General features: G+C 40.6%; 1 protein-coding gene across 1 annotated transcript in view; it reads left to right on the top strand.

Annotated features, from left to right (window-relative positions):
- Nucleotides 1–26,796, top strand: part of LOC122792887 (ATP-dependent RNA helicase DDX19A-like) — a 688,839-nt gene that overhangs the window by 496,923 nt on the left and 165,120 nt on the right. The window contains exon 5 of the mRNA XM_044060445.1: nucleotides 18,195–18,357. Within this exon, the coding sequence (XP_043916380.1) occupies nucleotides 18,195–18,357 (163 nt within the window). The remainder of the gene's footprint in view (nucleotides 1–18,194; nucleotides 18,358–26,796) is intronic.

The raw sequence follows: 26,796 nt of genomic DNA, 5'->3' as shown, positions 1-26,796 counted from the left end.
TACCTTTTTGGGGGCAAGAAAAACTAAAGAAAATGGCGTCTGCTGCATGTTTTATACCCCTGACTACCTGACGTCATGGAAGAGAAGACAGCAACCGACGCAGGACCCAAGACTTTGGAATTCAGGCCGACTGAGGGCAACCTGCCAGCAGGATTACGCAAATGTAATGACTGCAACAGCGAATACAGTTGAACATCTACATTTATGCTAAGTGTGCACAACTGTACTTTTTCTGTTTTTGAGTAAACTACAAAATGATCTGACATTTTATTGTCCTTTAATTCAATGCAATCATTATACAACTTTTGCTAAATTACTCTGGTGTTTTCCTGGCAGATAAGTTATTACACCTCCACCAGGAATGTAATGAATATCTGCTTAACAGGTTATGTGCAGCAATTATCACCTTTGTCTGAGCATGCAGAACCTTGCAGTAATTAAATGCCATTCATTATCACATTATTAATTTACAATAAGTGCAGTTTAACTTACAGTATAACACCAAGTCATTATCACTTGTCAGATAAAGCCATCAGCAACTGCCTCTGTTATTCACATTAGTAAAACTCATCACATTGCAAGTACAGGTATGGGGCACTCCAGAAGCCTTTTTGAGTGCCACTGATGTTTTTCATATTTTGTTGTACAAGTCTGATGGGGAACTTACCAACATGCTGAGTAAAACCTCATTTTAAGATAGCAAAATAACTATCTGCATGCTGTACACATGTACAGATATATCAGTGTGTGTATAACTTGGGTTGTAAAATTGATTACATTTTTTCATATTTTGGTAAATAACTTTGATAGGGAACATGTCAACATGCTAAGCAATACCTCATTTTGGAGACAGTAGTACTACTTACAGCATAGGTTCATAGGTAGATACTAAGCTATCTGCCCTAGGGCATTTATAAGCCTAGCCAGAGTGTATTTGGCTTCCGCCTCCTTATTAGATTAGCCTACTGTGCCTCTGTAAAGTAGGTCACAGAAGGTACCCTTTTAAGATTAGTTTACTGTGCCTCTGTCTAGCAGGGACAGAGTGAGGGGAGCCTCTGGGAAATGAATCTGTCCCTCCAGCATGTCCTATTTATTTTTGTGCTGAGGTTTAGGTCCCTGGAGCGTGTAGCTCTAAGGGACTTGGATTTTTTTAGGTGGAGCATGTCCATTAATTCTGGGTTTGACATGGCTTTGTACGTCAGGCATAGATCGCCTCTGAGTAGGCGGTAAGCAACTGAGTAGAGCTGGAGTTTTAGTCGAGCTGCATAGGACATCTGTTTGTAGCCCATGATCCTCTTGGTGAGGTACTTTTGGGGTCTCTCCAGTTGCTGCAGGTGTCGGGTAAGGTACATCCCAAAAGGGGCATTGTATTCGATTATGGGCCTGATGAGTAGAGGGGCACAATGACCTCTTGATCTAGATGCGAACCCTTTCATGATAAGGTGGGCTATATAGAAGGTCTTTCTAACCACTTTGGCAATGTGATTATCAAAGGAGAGATTACTATCTACGTTGGTCCCCAAATCTCCAATTACTTCTTCCGTACTTAATGGATTACCACCTATGTGGTAATTTGTGGGCACCTTGTTTTTCCCAAAGGGGATGACTATGCACTTTTTAGCGTTTAACTTGAGGCCGTGGTTCTGGCACCAAGCATCCGTCTCTGTGAGACCCTTTTGGAGGATGCTTGTGTCAGCTGGAGATTCGATTATGGCCCCCAGCTTGCAGTCATCTGCAAACTTTGTAAAAGTGGTAAAAGATGGTAAAAGAACGGTGTCTGTATGTTGTTCAACATGTACAGATATCAGTTTGTTTAGGACTTAGGTTGAGAATTATGATATTTTTTCATATTTTGGTAAATAACTTTGCTAGGGAACATGTTAACATGCTAAGTAATACCTCATTTTGAAGCTGACATTGAGACATATGCTTTGTTTAATTAGCAGATTGAGAAATAGTCATTTCTGTGAATATTTCAGTAAAGGAGCATTACACAGTAAAGGTTAAGGTATAATTTTAAAGCTGACATTCATACAAACAAATTAATTACAAATTGTATAGGTCTACATGATTTGTTCACCAAGTAATTGTGATTTATTTTGCCAAAAAGGGTAAACAATATGCATAAAATCATCCCCTTGGCAAATATTTAATAATGATTTGAATGCACACTATCAAAATTTACATCATTGGAAAGATCAGTGTCTACTGAACAACTTTCACATTTACATTTTTTGTCTAGCTCTTATGGTTAAAGAGTTATGAACATTTGTTTTCTGTATGGTATTACAAATGGAGTATCTGAAAATAAGCTCAGGCTGCACTGTTGTTCCTCTTGTGGAAGTAAGCGGGCAGCATTTCCTGAGCTGCTCTGGAGTGAATGAGTTAAACTAAAGCCTTGCTCCTACGCTTTTGATGTTCTGCCTCCATCCTTCCTTAAGATGGCTGCAGACAGCATTGCCTTCCCCATTTCCATTCTTATCAACAGGTCAGTCCAAGAAGCCTATGTCCCCTCACTCTGGAAGAAAGGTTTTGTCACCCCTCTCCATAAAGGTGGCAGTAACACAGACACTGCTAACTTCTGTCCTATAGCTGTTCACTCCCCTCTTTCTAAAAGCATTGAAAAGTTCATTCATCGCCAACTCTTGCCATACCTAACACAGTCATCTTCTTACCCCAACCCAACATGGTTTCAGGCCTGGCCACAACACTACCACTGCTCTTCTGTCCTTCCTTGACACCATTAATTGTGCTTACAACTCTAGGAAAATTGTAGCCACCCTTTACTTAGATATTTCCAAAGCCTTTGACACTGTCACATCTTCTACTCTTAACTTTCCTCCCTAAATTTCTCTCCATCCTCCATAGCCTGGTTACAAGCTATGTCTCCAATAGACAACAAGCTGTTAAATGGAAAAAAATTCCACTTCATCTTTTCTCATCAATCCCTCCGGCATCCCCCAGGGCTCTATTCTCGGCCCCTTACTTTTTAATATTTTCATTAACAACTTTCACAAATCCATAGATAATGCTGCACTGATACAGTATGCTGATGATTCCACAATCATCTGTACAGCAGACTCTCCTTTTAAAAAAAAAAAAAAAAAAAAACGCCTTCTCCAAAACCAAAACTTGAATGCTAAACAACCATCTTACTCTCAATACTAACAAAACAAAAATCGTGAATTTCTCTCCTTTGAGAAATTTCACCATAGACAAAAGCTCCTTTAAAATAAAAAGCTACAACAGCACTCTAATGGATATTGTACCTCACACCAAACTACTTAGTCACAATTGATGAACATTTAAAATTTGACATCCACATCTAAAATAACATATAAAAAAAATAAAAACTAGGTCTGCTGTATAGACAAAATCGCTAACTAACCACTTTTACCAGACGTACTCTAGCCCCCTCCTCCTCCTACCTGCTCCCCTATCTTATGTAAGGTGCCCTCTACTTACTCATCTCCAACTTAGCCTAAAAAACAAACTGGAAGCCTGCTATAACAAAGCCTGTAAATTTGCTACAGGGTCCAAGTACTCCACCCATCACTGCCATTCCTTCCACTTCCCCTAAACTGGCTTGAGCTTCCTAATTACCTGAAATTCATACAACTAGCCACTGCTCACAAACTCTTATTCCAACCCTCCATCTGCCCCCTCTCATCCTTCTTAACCCTTTACCTTCTCAATTCGTACTCTTAGATCTGAATACCACAACCTCCTTAAAATCTATAAACCCCTTCGTCCTCCTGGGCAATTACTTCTGTTGCACTCCTTAGCTAAACTATCAAATTCGCTCCCTCCTTCCCAACGCTGTACTCACATCCACTCTAATTTCAAATCTCTCCCCCATTGCTCCCTTCCCACCTAAATTACACTGTCTCTTTCAAACCTCCCTTCAGTCTCATCTACTATCACCTCTGATCACTAACATTATTGTTAGAACAAACAGTAAACTTGTATTAACATTTTATGACGTGTACTTTTAATTATATTGTCTGTATTAGTTTTGCTTTGTCTATATTTTAACATTTGTGTTTAAATATATCCTCTCGGATTTTGTATTTCTATTTTAAGTTGTATATTTATGCTTTTGTATACTGTATATTCCATACTTGTGTTATATTCTGTTAACTGTTTTTGGAGCTTTTCTTCCCAGGCCTCCAGTGAAAATGGGCTCTGCTTGGCCCGGTGGAATTCCCCGGTCGTCAAACTGGAAATATATATATGCACATATTAGTTGCAGTTTTAGCAGTTAAATGTTTCTTTAGTAAGTGCATGATTCAGTTAAGTGTGTGTGTTTTTCTTGATTTGTACTTGGTGTGAGAACTTGAACTTCAGACAGTGGGGCTTGGGGAGTTTTCCATTTCCCCACTGTTCATTCTTGGAGTTGGTTTGTGTCAGTAAGTAGCAGGGGCTCTAGGAAGCACTGAGGGCATGCTTCTCTTGCAAAAAAAAAAAAAGGTAAGTAGGTTCAAATGACTTGGTAGTAGAGTAGGTATGATCTGCAATCTGAAATGAGCACCATTTCCTTGTTGACCACATATCTCATATATAACACAATGGATGGGGCAGCAAGGGTGGCAGGATCAGGTCTGTCTGTGAGAAGGCATACTTGAATGAACCTTATGGATTTCCTGGACCCCTTTAGGGTGGCTTTCACTAATACCCCCTTTGACGGTAATGAACTGTTTGTGCATCAGGTCAAGGAAACACTGCTTGTGAGTAAGATGGCAAAGCACACTCTTCTGCGAGAATTGTTTACTACCCTGCAAATGACCTTCCAATTTAACCAAAAAGGTACAGGGAACTTGCATTTTTGCCCCAGAATAGACAGCATCAAGACCGTGATTCCTGTGATCGAAAGGGCATCTAGTCTGGGCAGCGCCTCAGAGGGTCATCCCAACAACCAGGGAGGTAGGGGATCCTTCTAGGAATTCCTGTCCTATGGTCCTTGGTTAGCTGACTGTGTTCCCCTCTGGAGGCAGTTGGGATTGACTCTACTTGCACATTCCTGTGTATCTGGCCATCGCTAGGAATTCATGGGTGAAGAGAATCATGTTCAGAGGATACTTCATTCCTTTTTTCAGATAGCTTCAGACACAGACTTTCCAATCCCTGTCAGTCCCCCCACATGCAAAGGAAAGCAGTCTTAAGGGAGGTCAAGACCCTCCTTAACAAGAGAGCAGTCCAAGAGGTTCCACTCCAGATGCATTGTATTTTTTACACCTTTATTGAATTATCACTTAAGACATAGGCAAACAAATTTTTTTATATAAATGTGCAACATATTCTTAGTTGCAAACATACATCACATATATTTTTTTTTTGTGTTTTTGTGATCAGGGGGTCCCACCCACCTCCTGATAAAAGGCCTAGACAGATGCAGACTGACTCATCCGACCAGGTGTCCATCTCCTCAGATTCATCCTCAGACCAAGGATGCTCTTTACCCCCCTTATGAGGATTCTTATGCTGAGGAATCCATTCCTTCAGCCTCTCCGCCAGAGGACTACTCCTTTGGGGAAACCTTACATACCATGCGGGAGCATTTCCATTGGGAGGGCCAGGATTACTCAGAATCCAAGAAAAGGCTCAGAGATTTCCTTTTATTACCTCAACACATACCCCTTGCTATCCTGACAGTGTTAGATATTGTGGATAATGTGTATGCTGAATCCAGCTTAAATCCTGATTCTTTACCTCCAGCTCCAGTTAAGCCAGACATATTACAGAGTCCCTGACTCTCACAAATTCCTTTATAAAAGCCCTGTTGCTGACCCTGAAACTATTTCCCAGGGTCCCAAAGGGGTAAAGGCCTCTACAGCAAAAAATCCAGTCCCCACTGACAGAGATTGCAGGGCATTAGACAGATGGGGAAAGAAAGTATACACATCTGCAACTTTAGCAATGAGAGCACTAAATTGCCAGTTTCACATGCTTAAATATCAGCAATATTTGATGTCTCAGTTGAAACAAAAAAATGCTTCCAAATTCAGATCTTCCTAACTATAAGGAAATGCAGGATTTATTGCATGCACCTGAACAAGTGGGAAAACGTACTTTGCAATGTGGTTTTGATTCCTTAGAGGCCTCCTGTAGAGCAGCAGTTACAGGGTCCATCATTAGAAGACATGCTTGGTTAAAAGAACAGGTCTTACAAGATCATGTTAAAGCAAAATTATTGGATGCACCTTTACAGCAGGATGTTTTATTTGGAGTTAAGGCAGAAGAGGTGTTAAAGAAAATGGAGGATAAAGCAAAATCTATGCAAACGGTGAAGGATTTCTTACAGGTTCAGCCTCCTCGATTTAGCAGAAATTGGCCAACAAAGAATTGGTCCTTTCCAGTTTCAGACTGACCTCAAAGGGGTAGCTACAGACGTCCAAGACGCAGAGGTCAACCACAAGGTACTTACAGGCCTCGACAATGGGATGCTTCAACCCAGAAAGAAGGGGAAGACAGGTCTCAACCTTATAAAAAGCAGACCCAATGACTTCCCACTACAGCTGCCAAACATCTCTCTCCTGGCAGCCCCCTTAGGGGGAAAACTGGCACTTTTCAGTCACAATTGGCAAATAATCACCCAAGACAAATGGGTTCTAAATATTGTGTCTCAAGATTACAGGTTCCACTTTCACAGTTTGCCAAGGTTAAAAGGAATGCCAAATGTGCCACCAAATCAAAGGGCAGAGGCTCAAAGGCAAATTACAGCACTCATGGACATGAGAGCTATTCAAAAGGTACCAACACAGCAAGGACAAGGATTTTACTCAAGACTCTTTCTGGTTCCCAGTAAGGACAAAGCCTGGAGGCCCATTCTGGATCTTTCTTCTCTAAATACTTACCTGGATGTTCCAAAATTCAAAATGTTGACACTACAGCAGCTTCTTCCCATGCTGGGCAAGAAAGCTTGGCTCGTAACATTGGACCTCAAGGAGGCATACCTGCATGTCCCTATCAGACAAAATTGCAGAAGATACCTCAGATTCTTTGCAGGTTCAATGCACTACCAATTCTCTGCACTGCTCTTTGGCTTATCTACTGGGCCCAGGGTCTTTACAAAATTGCTGGCACCAGTAATTGCATTTTGCAGACAAAAAGGAATTCAGATTTACCCATAATTGGACAACTGCCTTATTCAAGCAGAGAGCAAAGACATTCTTCTAAAGTATCTGGCGTTTGTAAAAAGACTGCTAATTTACCTAGGGTACACAGTAAACGAAAATAAATCAAAACTAGTGCCCTCACAAGAGATAATATTCCTGGGTGCCAGCTTAAATACAATGGCACAGATGGCTTATCTCACGAAAGATAAGCAAGGACAACTGACTCAGTATTTCCAGTTGATGGCAACAAAAACTCAACTCCCTGCAAGAAAAATTCTGCAGGCCTTGGGTTACATGGCATCTTGCATTCTACTAATTCCATATGCAAAACTGCATATGAGGAAACTACAATGGTACCTAAAGAGTGTCTGGTCTCAACACTGTTACAGTTTGGAAACAGTAATACCACTTATTCCTTGCCTTCAACAGGAGTTTCGATGGTGGGCTCAAGCCTGTCATCTCAACAAGGGACAGCCTTTCACTCAACCCACAGCCAGGCAAACACTGGCAACAGATGCTTCGTATTACGCCTGGGGAGCACACATGGCAGGAAAATGTATTCAGGGCAAATGGCCCCCAGAACAAAGGCATCTTCACATCAATCAAAAAGAGATGCTAGCAGTACAAAATGCCCTTATAGCTTTCAAGGACCTTCTGCGTCCAGGACAACTACTTCTAAAGACAGACAACACCACAGTTATGTGGTACATAAACAAGCCAGGGGGCACTCATTCATATATCCCCTCTGCAGACAAGCCATGACCTTGTGGAACACAGCTATAACCTATCAAGTTCATCTGCAAGCACAATTCCTGCCAGGAGAGAAAAACACACTGGCAGATGACTTAAGCAGAAACATCATGGATCTGCACGAGTGGAAATTACATCCACAAATGTTCAGGATGATAACACAGAAATGGTGGAGCCTGGACATAGATCTGTTCGCATCCCCCATGAATTGTCAGCTACAGAAATTCTGCACAAGGACTTACCACCCACAAGCATGGAAAGTGGATGCCCTCTCATTCAGCTGGAAAAATCTACAAGTATACGCTTTCCCACCACTGCCTCTCTTTTCAAAGGTACTCATAAAAGCCAGACAAGAAACGCCAAAGATGATCCTGATTGCCCCAGACTGGCCACGCCAGCACTGGTACCCAGTCTTAAAGAACTTAGCACAAGGACCACCATGGATTTTACCTCAAATCTCACAACTTCTGACTCAGCCAAACAATCGGATACTTCACGGCCAGCTCAAGACTTTATCCTTAGTCCAGCAAACAGTGCCTCTCTCCAAAGCTGTTATGGATGTCATTCTGGAGGCCAGAAGGCCTAGTACCAGGAAAGCCTATTCGGATAAATGGAAGAGATTCTGTGTCTGGAACCAGGCTCTCACAGCCTTGACCCTCTTGTCCCAAATATTCCTCAGCTACTACAATACTTGACTGAGAGATGCTGGACAAGGGCTTCTCCTTTTCATCCATTAAGATCCATGCCTCTGCCATCTCTGCTCATTACGACACAGATCCACCAATTTTTTCTCATCCTTTTGTGAAACAGTACCTCAAGAGGGGCAAAAAACATAAGACCGCCCCATAGAGCACCAACTCCAACTTGGGACCTCAACTTTGTCTTGGAAAAGTTAACTTTACCTCCTTTTGAGCCAGCTAACTCAGCAGACTTAAAATATGTCTCTTGGAAAACTGCTCTGCTCCTGGCTATAACCTCAGCACGAAGAATTTCAGAATTACAGGCACTAATGGCAGTGGAACCTTTCATCATTTTCCACCAAGACAGGGTGTCTTTACTAACAAACCCAACTTTTATGCCAAAGGTGGTATCAAGTGTGGCTCTAAACCAAACTATTCACTTGCCAACTTTTTATCCAAATCCACAGAATAAAGGGGAGAGACTACTGCATTCCTGGGACATACACAGACAGTTACGCTTCTACTTGGACAAAACTAAAGCTTTCAGGAAAACTGAGAAATTGTTTGTATCATATGCTGCAGGAACACAGGGAAAAGCCATTTCAAAATGGATAGGGCATTGCATACGTTTCTGCTATACACATCATGGGGAAAACTGCACCTAACCGCATTAGGTCTCATTCCACCAGGGCAACAGCCACTTCAACTGCCTACCTCAGAGGAGTACCTACCAAGGACATTTTGGAAGCAGCAACTTTGAGTTCTGTACATATCTTCACCAAGCATTACCATCTGCCTCTTTACTCTAAATCCAGAGATGGCTTTGCCACTGCAGTTCTGCAGGGCCTTATAGCCACCCCTAATGCCTTATAGAACCAGCCACCCTACCTCTGCTTTGGGATTCTACCCAAGTGTGATGACTGCAGCAGTGTAACACGATGAACATAGTACAGTTTTGTACCTACCATAAATGTAGATGTTTGCGTGTATACACTGCTGCAGTCCAGGTTACCCTCCCTCCTTCCCCCTCTTACTTGCTGTTACTTACCCTACTATTCTACCCTTGGCTGCCTATGGGAAGTATTTGCTGGTAACAGAAAGTATTTGTTTGCTTGTCTTATGTATGTTTTATTAGCAATTTACATTGCCTACCTTTTTGGGGGCACCTGACATCTGGGGCAAGAAAAACTGAAGAAAATGGCGTTGGCTGCATCTTGTATACCCCTGTCGCACTGACGTCAGGGAAGAAGCGACAGCAACCGACACTGGACCAAGACTTTGGAACTCAGGCCGACTGCGGGACCTCCAGACGGCAGGATAACCCAAGTGTGATGACTGCAGCAGTGTATACACTCTAACATCTACATTTATGGTAGGTACATAACTGTACTTTCTGCAGGGTCTCATCGACTCCGTCTCCCAACCTAACTCCCAGGCTCCTGCCTAAAGTTTTGGTACCCTCCCTACTGTTATGAATACTGCAGTATGAGAATAGAAGGATATAGAATAGTTGTGTAAGAACTTACCATAACCATAGATGTCCTTCTCTTCTGTGTTGCAGTATTCAATCCCCACCACCACCTTTTATTTATTTATTTTTTTTTATTTTGTATTTCTAAGGAGGTTATAAGAGCTGCAGTATAGCTCTACATCTTGGATACTTCCTTGACTGGTGGTATGAGAGAGTCTGGAAAGCTTCTTTTCTTCTAGCCTCCCAGGGGTACTACTGTATGCGGCAGTCAGTTCTGAGTTTGGCACATGCAGATGTCGCGTATATAGCTGATGTCAATTTATGGCTCTGACATGCAGCGTCACATGTACCCCTTATCCAAAGACTTTGGTATACTGGCCGGATGTCTGGTGCTGCAGGCAGCGACCTTCCTACTGTTATGAATACTGCAACGTGAACGCGGATGGCATCTATGGTTATGGTAAGTTCTTGTACAACTATCCTATATTGCTGGACCAAATTATGTTTGGATACATAGTTTACAGCCTGAGTCTTGGTTTTATCATCTTTAATTTTATATCCCAAAAAGACTTGAAAATGTCTCAAGATGTTCCACAACACTGAGATGTCCTTTTCTGGTTTTATCAGGTACAAAATATCATCTGTGGGTAGAAAAAAAAGCCAACTTTTCTTGCTTACCATACCAGTTGCATCACTTGAATTTCTGAGTCCCTTATTTTCTTTGCCAGTGGTTCTACCTATAAAACAAAATAACGGGGAAAGCGGACACCCCTTTCTGGTGGTTCTTGTATAACACAACTTGTCAGAAGGGAACCCTCCCACTTTAATCTTTCCATCTGATCCCTCGTATATCTTTGTAATGAACCTTATTTATTAGGAAATTTAAATTCTTCCATTACCCTACCTATAAAAGTCCCAGCTTATTCTGTTGAATACTTTCTTTGCATCAGTGTCCAGTAACTGCAGCAGTATGTTTTACAGTCTGCTTCCCTCTGGATCATCATTGCTGTGTTAATGCTGTCAAATGTTTGCCTCCCTTCTACAAAACTGCATTTATCGATAACTATCAATTTTGGCAACACTTTTGCCATTCTTTCAGCTATTCGAAACATAAACACTTTATAGTCATAGTTTTAAGTTAAAATGGGCGTACATGAAGCTGGGTTTGATGGATCTTTACTGTCTTTTGGTTTGCAGGAATCACAGCTTTCTTTCAAAATCTCTGCAATACCTGTACAGGATCTCTGGTTATTTTTCTTGTTATAGGCTCCCTATGTTTGACCACATCCCTTTCTTCTTTCTGTTGCCCAAGTCCTGCTTAAAGATTTTGTGGACTGGAGTTGTTGCTTACCAGCAGTCGTTCTAAAATCATACATATTACCCAGGTACTCTCCTTATTTTTCTATTTAGCACTCTGCAGTTGCATGTCTTCTTGTTCTATAACATTCTTCTTATTCTGCAATACTTTAACCTGTGTCAGCCCCTCTAAATAATTCCTGTTCTTTCTTGACCATATTTTTTTCTACCCTATTTTTAAACTTCACTTTGATTTTATCCTACTTGTTGGCTATAGTTTCTGAAGAAATTTCTATATTTCCTAGTAACTCGAGTAATTTCCAGTACCAGTTCCATAAATTCCTCTTTTTTTAACAGGTAGGTAAAAACGTACCAGGGTCTCATTTTTACTTTACCCTGCATTTTTTAGTTATTGGCGCATAATCTGAAAGTTAGTGGATGTGTATCAAAACTTTCAATTAAATGCACATGTTCCAGTGAAATACAATTTCAGTGTAGTCTAGCCCAGTTATTGTATTTTGGGGAATAATATGTAAATTCTGTCAATTACTACTACTGAATTTACGTCTTCCATACCAAATGTTTCATATTTTATTTTCAGAAATCTACCCTTTTTTTGTTGTATTTTTCCTTCTAGGTCCCCCAGATTTATCCTCATTATTGCAAATTAAATTCTAGTCCCACCTATAAGTAATATTCCTTGCTGAACACTGATTATTTCTCTCAAAACTTTCTTAAGCTCCATAATAGCAGTTTTTAGGTGGAATATACATGCCACTGTAATCTTCCTCCCTTGCCAATAGCCCCTTACTATGACAAATCTACCATTATCTTTTTTTCCCTTTTCTATCACTATTGGGTGTCCTCTTGCAATTAGTACAAGTACTCCTTTTTTTCCATCGTCTCTAATAGCCTGCTGAATATCCCTCCTGAAGTTTTTTCTTTATCAAATTCACATGTTTGTTTCTTTCCATCACGGTGGTGCAATGGTTAGCGTTGTCGCCTCACAGCAAGAGGTTCTCCAGTTCGATCCTTGGCTGGGGTGCCTTCTGTGTGGAGTCTGCATGTCTTCTCTGTGGTCGCGTGGATTTCCTCCGGGTGCTCCGGTTTCCTCCCACATCCCAAATTACATGCTGTAGGTGGATTGGACACTAAATTGGCCCTAGGCATGAGTGCATGCATGTGTGTGCCTTCTGTGGAAGGTTGGGCACCGGGCTGGCAACTCGACACTGTAAAACTCCACTGCCAATCATGAGCGGACATGTGATCCGCTGTGGCGACCCCTAACCGGGGGTAAGCCGAAAGAAGTTTCTTTCCAAATGCTTCTCCTGTAGCATTGCTACTTGTACTCTGCATTTCTAAATATAATTTAGTACTCTCTTTTTTTTGTCTGTACCTTGAGGGGCCATTAGTGGTCCATAATAATAAAGTGTAGTAGTTATAATTGTTCCACCGTGTTGTATATGACAGCATTTTTAAGTGTCTGTTCCCAGTTTTTGTGTTGCATGCACCCACTAAAGTTTGGCAGCTTGTTCTTTTATACAGTTGTTTCTTGTCATCTCAATTTGAAACGGTCACATTTTTCAAGACTTTTTATTTTAATTTAAACCCTCAAGAAACACCCCCAGAACCCCCCTGTAATCTGTTCACTTAAAACAAACACACACAGAACTATGTATATCTTCAAATGAAGTTTAACCCTACTAATAGGAACAATTATCCCCAAACTGACAGATTGCTCACAGCCATAACCCAACCTAAAATTAAAATTATCCATGCTGATTGCATGTTACATCTGTTCCTGCATAAAGTCATTGCTGCCTGTTCTTGTCTTGACTTTATTCCTCTCCCAGATGTGAAAAACAGGTTGTATGTTTTCAGAAAACATTTAACTTTTACCCTTCAAGTGTTCTGGTTTATATTGCATACCAATGAGCTTGTCTCCATGGAAACCTACAAATAAAATGTACAGCTGCCCTCAACTGCAGACTTCTCAAACAGAACAGTTATTTGATAAGGGAAGAATTTTCATTACATTCATTGTTCTCTTATTTACTTGCTTACACAAAAACGTATTCAGTTATGCCGAGGGCCTTAATCCAGACATTCACATATGTAAAAGTAGACTTAATCCAGACATTCATATATGTAAAAGTAGAGAAAAGCATATCAACTTTCTTTTTCTCTTTCTGTATACACGTGTGTGCTATAAGAATACAGTTCCCTTTCCTTTGTGTCCTTCCAAACAATAACACAAGGTGGGAATACACTTTTCAGTCCCCGACAAGTTTGATAAAGTCAACAAAAGTCGAATCTTTCCACATTTTCTTGTAAAGCCATATTTCACAAGGGTGACTGGTTTATAATCTCACATTTATTCACTGATTTCAGTGTTGTTGATCTTCCTATTCTTCCAATCCCAGATTCTGGTCAAGTCTAGGCAACTCCCATTTATTCTAATCCACTCCTGTTCTTTTTTTTCTGTTAAGTATTTTCCTTTGGAATATTGGCAAAGGTTTCACTGGCAAAATCTCTCTGAGATTTGTAATCAGAAGAATGAAAAGCAGTCTCTCCTGTTTGTTGGCTTACTTTTTGTTTGACAAACTTTTTTGTATTTCCTCTTTAGCCTGTTCTGCATCAAAAAAATGACTGATCCTGCCGGAAAAAAAATATTCTGAAGACAGCTGGATCACACTTGCCTCTTGACATCGATGGTTGGTGTAATAAATTTGTTTCTGTATGCTTGGTGTACAGTGAGTAATAATTTTCCACAAACACCGTACTGACTAAAATTTTTAATATTTTGCCCTTTTTGCCACAGTTTTATCAGAATCAACTCTTTCTGCTGGTATGAGTGTATCTTTACTAATACAGGTATTTGCTGCTTTCTTGTGGCCAGCTTTGGAGCATACACACAATGTGTCCTTTCAGTTAACAAATCTTGCTGTGGAATACTAGTCTACTTGCTTATTTGCGCTTTCTTAAAATTAGTACATTCTATTCCTTCCACTTTCTCTGGTACAGCAGAAAATCTCAGGTTTTCTCTACGTGCTCTGTCCTCTAACACTGCCACTTTTTGAGACAACTGTTCTTTAGCAGTCAGACAGTTTTTTCCAGCATTTTGTTAGAATTGATACACCCCTTCATTGTTTTATTTTAATCAGCTCTGAGCACATTTGATTTATTTTATTCCTCTAGATTAATGGATGCTATATGCAGCACCAAAGCTGGAACTTTAACTGCTTTTTGCTGATCAGCTACAAGATTCTTCCCATAAATTGTTTTCTCTTCACCTTTTGTAGTTGATTTTCTTTCAGACTCTAAGTTTCTTCATCATGTGCATCCAGACAGTGTACTCACCAGTAGCTGAATTTACTTAATCTGGCAGATTCATTTTAGTGCTCTGTCTCATTTGTCACAATCACTTTGGAAAGGAGGAGTCTTTCCAGATTGTTACAGTGCCATGCCTTCAAGGCATGGGACTGATTGTGATGTCTGGTTCTTCAAGATGGTTATCTACAAATAAAGACAGACAAGGCATCAAGAAGAGAAGATCCCTCTGCTTCCACATCATGGCCAGTCATTACCAGTTCCTTGGCCTTCCATTTGATCTTACCTCCGCCCTACGGTGTTTGCCAAATGCATGGCCCCTGGCATGGCTCGCATGCAATTTCTGGAGGTGTTGATCTCCACATGCTTTAATGATTTGATCCTAGCAGCCTCATCTATGAATCAACTCATACTAGCAAAACAGTACTTGCTTCAACCCTGCCTGTCTTTGGGGATTCCATTAAACATGACCAACTATCAACAACTGTAACCCTCACAAGAATTGGTCTTTGTATTTTGCCAGTAGATACAGAGACACCTAGCTATTTTACCACATGACAGAATTTCCTGAATAGTTTCCAAGGTCTCATTTCTACTTCTGCAGGACCAACCATCAGTGACTCATCCTCAAGATACTTGGACTAATGTCTACTTTGATACAGATGGTCCTCTGTACCAAACTCAACATGATAATCTTGCAATGGGATCAGTCCTCTCAGGCACCGTATCACAGGATCAAGTTATATTGGAGTTCCAGACAGAACTGGTGGATTTATCCCCAAAGTCTGTTAACAGAAATACTCTTTCTCCAAACCACTCTCGATTGCAGCTGTAACCACAGATGTCTGCCCTCGCATGGGGAGTGGGGGAACGCTTCTTGGACAATGCAGTACAAGGTTTGTGGACCACAGAAGATGTCTCTTGGTACATAAATGTACTTGAGATGAGATAAGTCCTCCTAGCTTTGCAGGTATTTCAAGACATACATGCTCCCTCAAGGTGAGGTTTCTGGACAGTCTGACAACATAATGGTAGTATGGTATTTAAACAAACAGTGCTTTTTAATAACATTGCACATACCCAGCGCTTCCAATGTAAGTGTGGACAAACTGAGCAGACAGATTTTTCTGACTCACATATGGTCTCTCAACAGTAGGAGAAGCACGTAACATCTTCAAGAAGTGGGGAAACCTTGCTATGATCTTTTTGCTTAGCCCTTTTAACACCAAATGTCCTCACATCCACATAGTTCTAAAAAAAGGACTCACAGCCAGTGACACATTCTCCTAAGATTGTCCCCCAGGTCTCATCTGCACCTTTCCTCTTTTTCCTTTCTTACCAAGATTATTACAGAAAAACAAGATTTGCAAGGTTTGGCTTATTCTCACAGTATCCCTCTGGCCCCTCCAGACTTGGTTCATCTTGCTGTGGCGTTATCTGATGAAGGAATCCCTTTATACCACAGTGCCCAGTTCGGCTAAATCATCTGTCTGGGTAGCCTCTTTTAGACATCTGATCCCTTCATCTAACCAAAGTTCCAGTAATGACCAGGAATCCTTGGTTCCTTTCCAGATACGATTAAACTTCTTTCGGCTTCTCAGAAGCTCTCAGCCAGAAAAATGGAAAACATTTTTTGTGACAGCACATTAAATATTTCACCAGTCTCGGCACCATTAGAGGAAGTATCATTCAAAGTTCATCTAGCATTTATTTCCTCTTGTCACAAAAAAACTTTTTAATGAATCTTCCTTTGCAGCCCTCCAGTAGTAAAACCAGCCCCAGCCTAGTATCTCAGTTTTGTGCTTGGAAGTTTAACACCCCCCCACACACACACACACACACACACACACACACGCTTTGATCCAACAAATTCTACCAAGCTTAAGTACTTATGGAAGACTACCCTGTTATTACGTCAGCCAGGAAAGTTTCTGAACTTCATGCACTGTCCTCCCGTATCTTTACTTTATTTTCCATCAAACTGGGTATCCCTTAGGACAAACGCATCCTTTATGCCCCAAGTAACAATTCAGAATAATATGAGCCACTACATTCATCTTCCAGTATTTTCTCCTCATATATACTAAAGATGCAGAGTATTTATTACATTTTTTTGGATGTACACGGACAGTTAAATTATATTTTCTTTGCACAGAAATTTTCTGGAAAGACAAACAACTCTATCAGCCTTTTGCCAGCTATGCTTGGTTAAAAAGATGGCAAAGATTATCTTGGCTAAATGGAATTCCGATTTTATTTCCTTATACCTCAGCTGGCAGACAGCCATTCCACCAAAGGCACACACACTCTTGGCTTAAGCTACATTCACAGCATTTCTTTGTAACCTTGCAGTGAGAGATAGCAACACCAGCTAGTTGGTCTTGCCTGCATACCTTTGCTAAGCATTACAGTCTTGACTCCATCTCTAGGACTAGAGCAGAGCACTGTTTGGCTCAGCCATTCTTAAAGTTTTGTTGGGCCAGGCACCCATGTCAGCTGGGGACTCTCTTCTGATGTTTTATTGTCCAGACAGGACTTGAGAAATACTAAGTTATGTACATACTGGAATGTTGAGATTTCTCTGGTCTCTGTCCAGACAGTGGGACAACCCACCCACCTTCTCCCTCCAAATTGTCATATTCTGAGGGGATGTGTAAGTAGACTTGCAGTTGATTTTCTGTTTGTTCTCTCTTTCTGGATAGTTAGTTGTGATGCAGATGTTGGCATACTCCATCTGGGGATACAGCAGCAGCATTTATGGGTGGGGAGGAACTTGAGCTTCTAAAAGTGTTTGCCATCCCTAATAGTGCCAAAGGCACCAGTCATGATGTTTCATTGTTCAGAGACCCAAGAAATCTAATGTTCTGGTTAAGTACGTAATTTTTTCAAATGTTCGTGTGAATATTTAACTTTTTTTTTTTGTTGTTGCAAAGTTGCACTTTATTATATCTGTATGAGTGGATCTCTAGTACACTATTGTATCTTCTTTGTACAATTCTGTTTAATTATAGTAATTCGTTTATTTGCCTTTGTTTACCGTGTGTTTTATGTGTGTAAATTTTCTCCCCAAGCCTTTTCTAAAAATGGGTCCCAACCCAGTTTACAGAACATATTTAAAAACTAAATAAGGTAAACATTTACCTAATTTTGCATTTACTACAGGAAATGTACCTTTTTTAGTTAAAAATTGCTGAGGAGGTTGGGGCACATTGCCAAGAATGTCTGCCTTGCTTAAGGTAGATATAGGTGCTGTTCTTGCGGACAGCATTTGTCTTACCAGCTACATTTTACAGAAGTTTGATTTTTGCTGGTATTCACATTAAGCATTAAGAGCAATAATTTAGTAGTGAAAGTTGATCTGCAAGATAATCAGAAGTGTTAATGAATGTGTTTTGTCTTGTAGCATACCCGGCAGTAGTGAACAGCCTAGCAGCAGTGTTGCAAATGGGATCAATAAGATGTTATTAGATCAATTTCTTACAAATTTTTTATTTTATTAAACATATAAAGTTATTTTTATTCCACTAAGAAGGAATGCATCTTGATTTGTAGACTCGCAGAACTGCTTCTTGGTTGACAGCTGAGCTGTCACGTGATGGACACCAGGTGGCATTGCTGAGTGGTGAAATGGCAGTGGAACAACGAGCTGCTGTAATAGAACGTTTCCGAGAAGGCAAAGAAAAAGTGCTTGTGACAACTAATGTTTGTGCCAGAGGTAAGTAAACTAGAAAAGCATTCTCACTAAGAACCTTTTAACATGATTGTATGATCCCCCCCAGAAACTAGTAATGTAATGTGAAATGTTTTACCTACAGTAAAACACCTTAGGCTACTCTTTAGACGGCTTCTTCTGTTCTTTCAATATATTCTCCATTATAACAAGATATGTTCATCATATTCATCACTGCTGCAGTAGCCTAAGCTGTATGGGTTATATCCTTCTAAGGATGTAATAGCCATCTAGCTTCCATACTTTCAGGGCACCTTCCACATGCCCAAACCGAGCTGACTGAAAGACAGGTTTATATCAACCAAGCCCTTCAAAAAGCATTCCTGGGACCGAAGAGAGTGCTAATGTATGGGCTTTCAAGGATCAATGGTCAGCTTGTGCTGTTCTGTTGCTGTGCAGATAAGTTCACTTTCATGAAAAACCTTTCGCATTTTATGTTTGTTTAAACTTACTTTCCAGGTTAGGAGAGTATTTAAGCTTGGGAGTAAGTGTTTTTTTGCTGTCGCACAACTTTACTTGTACTTTTAAACCTGTGCATACTTTTGTCAGTTTAAAAGTAAAATAAACTACTTTCTCTGTGGAGAAACTGTTTAATTTTGCGGGGCTGACAAAGTGTATTTGATTATACTTTGCTGTGTTTTGCGTGGAAAAAGTTGCTTTTAAATATTTATTTTTTACTGGCTTGTGCTGTTTAACTTAAGAAGGGAGCACCATTTTTACCTTGACCATGGAATAAACTACCAGTCCCATGGTCGATCCTTCCAGTCACAAAAAGAAAAAGTTAAACAGTCTGTGCCACCACAGCAGGATATAAATTTCTCAGCTGCAGTTGGGTAACTGTGCTGTGGCCAAAGTTGGTTTCTCAAACCACTCATTTCCTGGGATACCTGGGGTGTTGTCCATAAAGCCACAATAGACCTAGATCGGTCATGTCCTCCGCATTTATTGGGATTCCCTTAGTGGGAAAGGGAGAGCCACTCTTGTCAATCTTGGGAGAAGAGGCAGGGAAGGTGCCCCTCCTTAGTCAGAATGTTGTTCCCATCCCTGGGGAAAATGTTGCCATTAATGAAACTATTTGCCCCAGCTTTCCTGTCCGAAAGAAACAGAAAAAAATAAACATTTATCTTGTCCTGTACCAGTTCCACTAGACAGGAGTACTTTATTAGGTCCGGCTCAGAGTCTTATGCAGGCTATTCATCCTTCTTATAAGGTGGTTTCTGGAAAAGAAAAATGAATTTTTCTTTTCCTGAAGAGATTCAAGAAATTGAATCTGTAGAGAAATGTGATGGGACAGATACAGGTTTTCTCCTCAGATTTTCTGATTCATACTCTGAGGAGAGCATAACATTGTCTACCCATGAAGGATTCTCTTTCTCTGAGACTGTTTCCAGAATGCACCAGTTATTTCAGTGGGAGAGCACTGAGGTTTCATAGTACCTCAGAATGTACTATCAGCTGTTACAAGTGGAATTCTCAGAACCTTCACCCACTCCTTAGTGCTGTAGTGTTGGAGAATGTTTGTCACAGCCTGTGGTTTCCCTGACATGCACCCTGCTGCACCTAAGCAGATAAAATGTACCAAGTTCCTCAGTCCTTCAAGTTTTTATACACACATACCAGATGTGACCCAACACCTATAGCTTTAGTTAATCTGGCTGCTGCCAAGCATTTTTTTTAGTTCTGATCCACACGTTTCAGACTAGGATCATAAAAAAAAAAATTGATAAGTTTGAGGGGGAAGTGTATACTTCCGCAACTTTAATTTTTTTCGAATGTTGAATTGTCAGGCTTATATGTTAAAAGTTTATTCTGTCTAGTTGTGAAAGTATGGGAAATTTTTATATGTAGTTTCCTCCTGTGAGGAAAATCTGCTTTGTGTGGTTTTCTTTCATTTCTTGGGTCACTACTAATTGTTTAAAGTATGTATATGATTCTGTAGATAACTGCATCCGGGGCTCCTACCACTGGTACTGTACTGTATTGAGGCGGTTTGCTTGGCTGTGTTCACAGAACCTCACAGGAGATGAAAAAAAGTCAGATTTTAATTTCTCCTTAGGATAGAGATTTAGTTTTTGGACCCTCTTCTGCAGTATCAAAAATGTGATGAGAGAGGTAAACTGAAAAAAGGAATCGTTCAGATTCTCGGCCTTCCTTCTCTAAGTTTTCCAAGACATTTTCTGCTCCCTCATCCAGTTTTGGCAAGAAGCAACATAAACGGTCTCAGCAGAATGCTGGTGAACAATCATTTAAAAACAGTGGCAGGGAGGTTTTAAAAAGAAAGCAAGGTCCCCCTCCCAGAGAAAAGGACAGTTAAATATGGCAAAATGAATATATAAGTGACCTGATCTTCAGACCCTGACAGCCCCTTATCCCTTCCAGAAAGTTAAAATCTTCATTTCTGTCTCTCTCACTAGCAGTAGATTGTTTCAGATAAATGGGTTCTGAGGCTGATTCAGCAAGGTTACAGATGGCAGTAAAAAGAAATTCCTCCTTTCCAGGGTATTATTCCACATCAACCAGAAAAAATCCCTCCATTTCTCCTATCCTGCAACACATGCTGTCTCAGGGGGTAATGGAAACAATTCCTCCTTCCCAAACAGGAAAGGGTTTTTATTCAAGAAGTTTTTTTGTGGCAAGGAAAAAAGTGCCTGGAGTCCAGTTCTGGACCTTTCTTTCCTAAACCAGTATGCTGTAGTGCAGAAGTTCAAAATGATTTTGCTACACAACCTTTTACCCTTCTTTTGAGTTTTTCTCATCACATTCCTGTTCATCCAGATTTGAGGTATTTATTAAGGTTTTGTTTGGATCACTTTATCAGTTCTCTGCTTTACCCTTTGGGCTATCTACTGTTCCTAGAGTCTTTACAAAGTGTCTAGCTCCTGTCATAGCCAAATGCAAGCCAAGTGTCCTGAATCTTTCACTTGGATGAGAGATACTAAGATTCCAAGAAAACATTCAAAAGTCTTTTTTACTCAGTCACACAGGATTTTATTCCTCAAATATCTGCTTGGACAATTCCCTCAACAGGAAAAATAGATCTGTATTTAGATACATGTAAGGAATTATTTTCCAGTCAGACTTAATACCCCAGAATTCTGGGTCTCATGACAGCTATGATTCTCATGATACCTCTTGAAAGACTCCACATGAGAAAAATACAGTTGTATCTGAAATTGGTTTGTCCCAGCACCATCACCCATTATCCTTTTATATTCCAGTTCTGTGATTTGTAAGAAGAGAGGTTACTTAGTGGAGACATCAAATATCCCTTTATGCAGGTCTCCCCTTCTTCCTTCCTGCTGCAAAGCAGTTGGTCACCACAGATGCCTCAGACTTTGCTTGGTGAGCAGTAACAAAGGGAATAAAAGTGTGTGGTGTCTGGGACAACGTAGCCAGACACAAGCACGTACATATGAGTTGCTTGCTCTTATCAAGACACTCCGCTCTGAATCACCTTTGGTCTCCATGGCCACTTCCAAGTTGTTACAGACAGTACTACACTGATGTGGTATGTAAGCAAGCAAAGTGGAACCACATCTTGCCCCCTGTACAGACTAACTATATTAGCATGGGAAATAGCTTTACAGCATGCACACATATTCTGTATTCTGTCAGAGCAAAATTGTGTGGTAAACAAGCTGAACAGGACAAAGGCATACCCGCACAAATGAAAACTAGATTGGGAACTTCCAAGATTTGATCCATTTGTGGGGATCCTTAAGTAGACCTTTTTGCCAGCTCTCTGAATGATCAGCTGGCAAAATTCTGCTCCAGGACTCCATTCAAGCAGACCTGGAATTCAGATGCCTTTTTATTTTCTTTGGACAGTAATGTCTCTGTGTGCCTTTCCACTGATATCTAGGGTGCTTCTGAAGATTCTGATGGAATCACACAAGGTCATTATAGTGAGAACTTCCAAGATGTCTACATACTGATCATCAGGATAACTTCAGCTCTCCCAGTGTGAAAACAGAAACTAAGAAAAAGGAGTCCCTTTGAAAATATTTTTCAGCAAAATTCAGTTACTGGCATAGTTACAGTAAGTACACTGCCTGAATACAAGCAAAGAAGAAATTTGGAAAACCAGAAGGAAAATCAACCAGAAAAGGTGAAGAGAAAACACTGGAAAGGATTCTACAGCTGTTCAGCAAAAAGTGGTTCAAGCTTCAGCTTTGGTTCAAGAGATGGCTTCAGTAATTTACAGGAAAAATCACATATACTCAGAGGTGATTAAATGAAACATTGAAGGAATATATGAATTTGAACAAGGCTGGAAAAAATAGAAGAAGCTCTAACTAGCCATTTAGATTAACTGATTAGAGGCTGACATGAAGAAAAAGCTGGCTGAATATGAGGTTTCTAAAGAAAAACTGTTTAAAATAGTAGAGTTAAAAGACAGAATGCACAGAGAAAACATGAGGTTTTCTGTTATACCAGAGAAACTGGAAGGAAGAGACTATTAATTTTTCTATACAAGGAGCACTGGCACTGCTAAAGCAACCGCACAAAAAATGGTATAACAGGAAGAAATCCACAAACACTGTGTGTAAAGGAAAAACACTTTTGTTTCTTTATTCAAGTTAATGGAACTTCATCAGATACCTTCTATTCATATCACTTCCCTTATAAATCATAACAAAATCTCTTTATTGAACCAATTAATCAGTGATCTGTCAAGTTAAATACAAGTTAAATACAAAAATGCCCATATAGTCAAATAAGGTTCCTATTACCTAGTCTCCAATAAAAAAAAAATCCATGAATACTGTTTAAAACCATCCCATCATAGTATAATTTATTGAAATAAAAAATACTTAAAAATGAAATTAAAATTGTAGTTATATTCATATATTTAACATTGGACCAGATAACTGCAAACAATTCATAAACATTTTTTTAATAGTAACATACTCAGAGGAAATGGGTTTACCAACAAGCACCCTTTTATATATATATATATATATATATATATATATATATATATATATATTAATTAATATATATATATATATATATATATATATTAATTAATATACAAGCCAGAGGGCTTTGAACTCGAACAGAGGAAGTTGGCTCTTCAGAGTGGAGGCAAGAAGATCTATCTGAGGAATACCCCACTGATGGACAGTGTCCAGGAACACATCTCTGTGAAGCTTCCATTTGTGAGCTTGTGTGCTGGACATTCTCAGTGTGTGCTCTTAGGAAATGTAAACTGTCTGAAGAGTCACTTGTTGCCGGATGGCTAGATCCCAAACCTGAAGAGCTAGTCTGCACCAAAGATGGGACCTTGTGTCCCATTACTTGACTTACCACATCCATTGTGGTATTGTCTGTAAAAACTTTGAGGGACCCGGAAAGAAAGAGGGAATGAAAAACTTACAAAGCCAAAAGCAGAGCCCTCATCTCCTTTACATTGATGTGGTCTGACCTCTGATGAAGAGGCCAGCAGACACCCTGAACCTTTTAGGGGGCCACAGGAATCACCCAACCCAGTGTCTGAGGTGTCTGTAAAAAGCTCCTGAGTGAGAACTGGAGCTTGAAAAGGAAGCCCCAGGTTGACAGAAAGTTGATGAATCCGCCACTGAAGCTTGAGCTTGAGACAGGGAAGAAAAGGTACCAGGAACTCCAGAGGGTGGCAATGCTGAAGCCACACTGATTTGAGATACAACTGCAGCTTTCTCATATGGAGTCTGGTGAGAGAAAGCATGGGGATGGTGGAAGCCATGTATCCCAGACCCCTGAGAAATTCCCCAACTGACAAATGCCAGGAGAGGGACGGGATTGAGAGTCTTGGGGGCAGGCAGGGATGTCAACATGGAAAGTGTCCAAAGTCTGCAGCTGAGGAAATTATGATCCTAGGGAAGGTGTCAAAACTGATTTCTAGACATTTATGGTGAATCCAAGACTGTGTAAAAGGCAAGTAGTAAACTCAAGATCCTGAAGTAGACTCCTGGGGGAATTAGCTCGAATAAGGAGATTGTCTAGATAGGGAAAATCCGAATACCTCGAATCCTGCAAAAGGCAATAACAGGAGCAAGACATTTGGTGAATACCCTTAGGGCTGTAGAGAGTCCAAAGGGCAAAGCAAAGAAGCGAAAAATGCAAGGAAGAGACAGAGAAACGTAAAATTCCAAAAACGATAATGGATGGGAATGTGAGGTATGTGTCCTTGAGGTACTGGGATTCCAGAAAGGACTGCAGAAGAGGAGGAAACTTTGAAGGGATAACATCTGAAAGGTAGGAACTTTGCAAAAAGTGTTCAGCAGGAAAAGATCCAGAATTGGTCTCCACGTATCCTCTTTTTGTGTATCAAAAACATTCTTGACCTGGGTCAAAGGCATGGCTTTTGAATGGTGCCCTGAGCCAAAAGAGACTGAAGAATATCTGGGAAGTGAAAGAGCTGTTCCTGAGGAGGTAGAGGAATGCCCGAAAAGGGAGGAAACAACTTCTAAACCATGAAATATCTCTGGTGGATAATGGACAGAACCCAAGAATCTGAAGTGATTCTTAGCCAGTTTGGAAGGGACGGAAGGATAGAGAGGGACCAAGGGAACCTGGCCAAGGGAAAGAGGGATCATACCATCAAATAGAACCAGGCTTGTCCTGAAAAGAATTTTTCTGGGAAGCAGGAGTGTGAGTAGACTTAGCAGGCATCACACGCCTAGAACTGTTTTTGCCCTTGAGAAAAGGGAGAGATTGCCTACGAACAAAAGTAGACTTGGAGGAATAAGTTCCGTTGAAATTTAGGAATGGCAGAAACAAAAATATTAAAACTCCTGCAAGGCTTTGCTCTTATGTTGGTGGGATTTGAAAAGGTCAACAATAGCAGATCCAGAAACACTTATCTAAAGGGGCATCCAAAGGTTTGCCCTTAATGTCATCAGGCAAAGTCTGAAGACAAAGCCAGGAATAATGCTTCATAACTGAACCAAAAGCATCACCGCTTGAAGATTCTTCAGCTGTATCATAACTGCATTTAATTGATAGCGGGCAACTTGTGAAGTGGAGCCCAGCAGGGAAAGGGCCAAAGCCTTCCCCTCAGTCAGGAAGGTTAGAAACCACCTTCAAAACCTGAGAGAAGAGCGAAAACATACCTGGTCTTATGGGTCTGGTAGCTAATGGCCCTAAATGGCAAAGAGGCAACAGTGTAAACTTTCTTGCTCAGCCTGTCCATGGCCCTACTATCTTTATCAAAAAGGCAACAGCATGGTGGGGGGCAACAACTTGTATGATTTGTCAGAAGAAACTTACACTTCACAAGGGTCAGCAGATGAGGATTTAAAAAAATTCTCACTCCTCAGACACTTTATAGAACCTATCTGGTGTCTTAGGTGCAGGATGCTGAGTCAGAGGCTACAGAAGCTACTGAAAAGATATCCACAAAGGCAGCCAAAACAGGCGGAACAGTAGATGGTTTGATAAACTCCCATCTGTAGGAGCTCATAATCTTTTTTGAATATCAGAGACTTGAGAATAATCACACTTAATACAGTCCAGCATATAGGCAATGGCATCCCTAAAAGGGAAGTCTGGACTTAAGGATACTGCCTCCTCCTCTTAACTGTAGTCCAAGGGGGAGGAGATTTGGGAAGAATAAGCCAGAGACTCTTCCCGAGTCTAGTTTCTCATCAAGATTCAAAGAAACTTTATTGTCATTTAGGAAACACAAGTGCTACCTAAAGGAAATTGTCAGCTCTTTTACAGGAGAAAAACACAAAAAGACAGACATGATAGCTATTAAAGAAATACAATAACTGTAGTACAAAACTAAATATCTGAGTAGCTGTAGATTCAGAGGGAATCCAGTTTCCTGCTCCTCTTAACTAGAGTGGAAGACCAGGGAGGTGTAGGAACAGAGACCCTTTGAGGTGGCTTCAGGGTCATCAAAGCAGTAAATAAACCCAAAATCAAATCCTTCCCTTCCACTTTGGGAATCCTTCCCTTCACAACAGGGGACATATGCTTCATCTTTTGTTTCTTTTTCTGTGGGACTTCTGCTCGGACACCCTCGGAAGGTCAGACCCCTGACTTGATTCTATTATAGTAGTGGGAATCTCCTCTCTCCCTGAGATGTAAGGAATCCCCCTAGGTCCTTTAGATATAATCGGCCAACGTTGCCCCTCAGCATCAGATATTTGCAAAGCCTCTAAGGATGTGTGAGCAGCTGAATCCATACTGGCCTCCATGGTCATGACAGAAGAGTCGGAAGCAGGCACTGGACTGTCCTCCAGGCTTTCACCAGCCTTGAGAGAGAGAGCAGCTGGGTCTGGCGTAAAGTTTTTGGCCTTCTTCCTGCCTGACGGTTGACCCTCAGGATGGGAAGATTCCACCATAGCACCCTGAGTCAACAGCTTGGGACATTTTCTCCAGGTATATGAATAAAGAAGAGAGGTGACTACTTAGGGTCTTAGACAGAAATGCCTA

Source organism: Protopterus annectens, chromosome 2.part0 (genome assembly GCF_019279795.1).
Source record: "Protopterus annectens isolate FY-2018-M chromosome 2.part0, PAN1.0, whole genome shotgun sequence".
In the NCBI taxonomy this organism is placed as follows: Eukaryota; Metazoa; Chordata; order Ceratodontiformes; family Protopteridae; genus Protopterus; species Protopterus annectens.
Note: the sequence above shows the minus strand (reverse complement) of the source record. Positions and strands in the feature narration are given on the sequence as shown.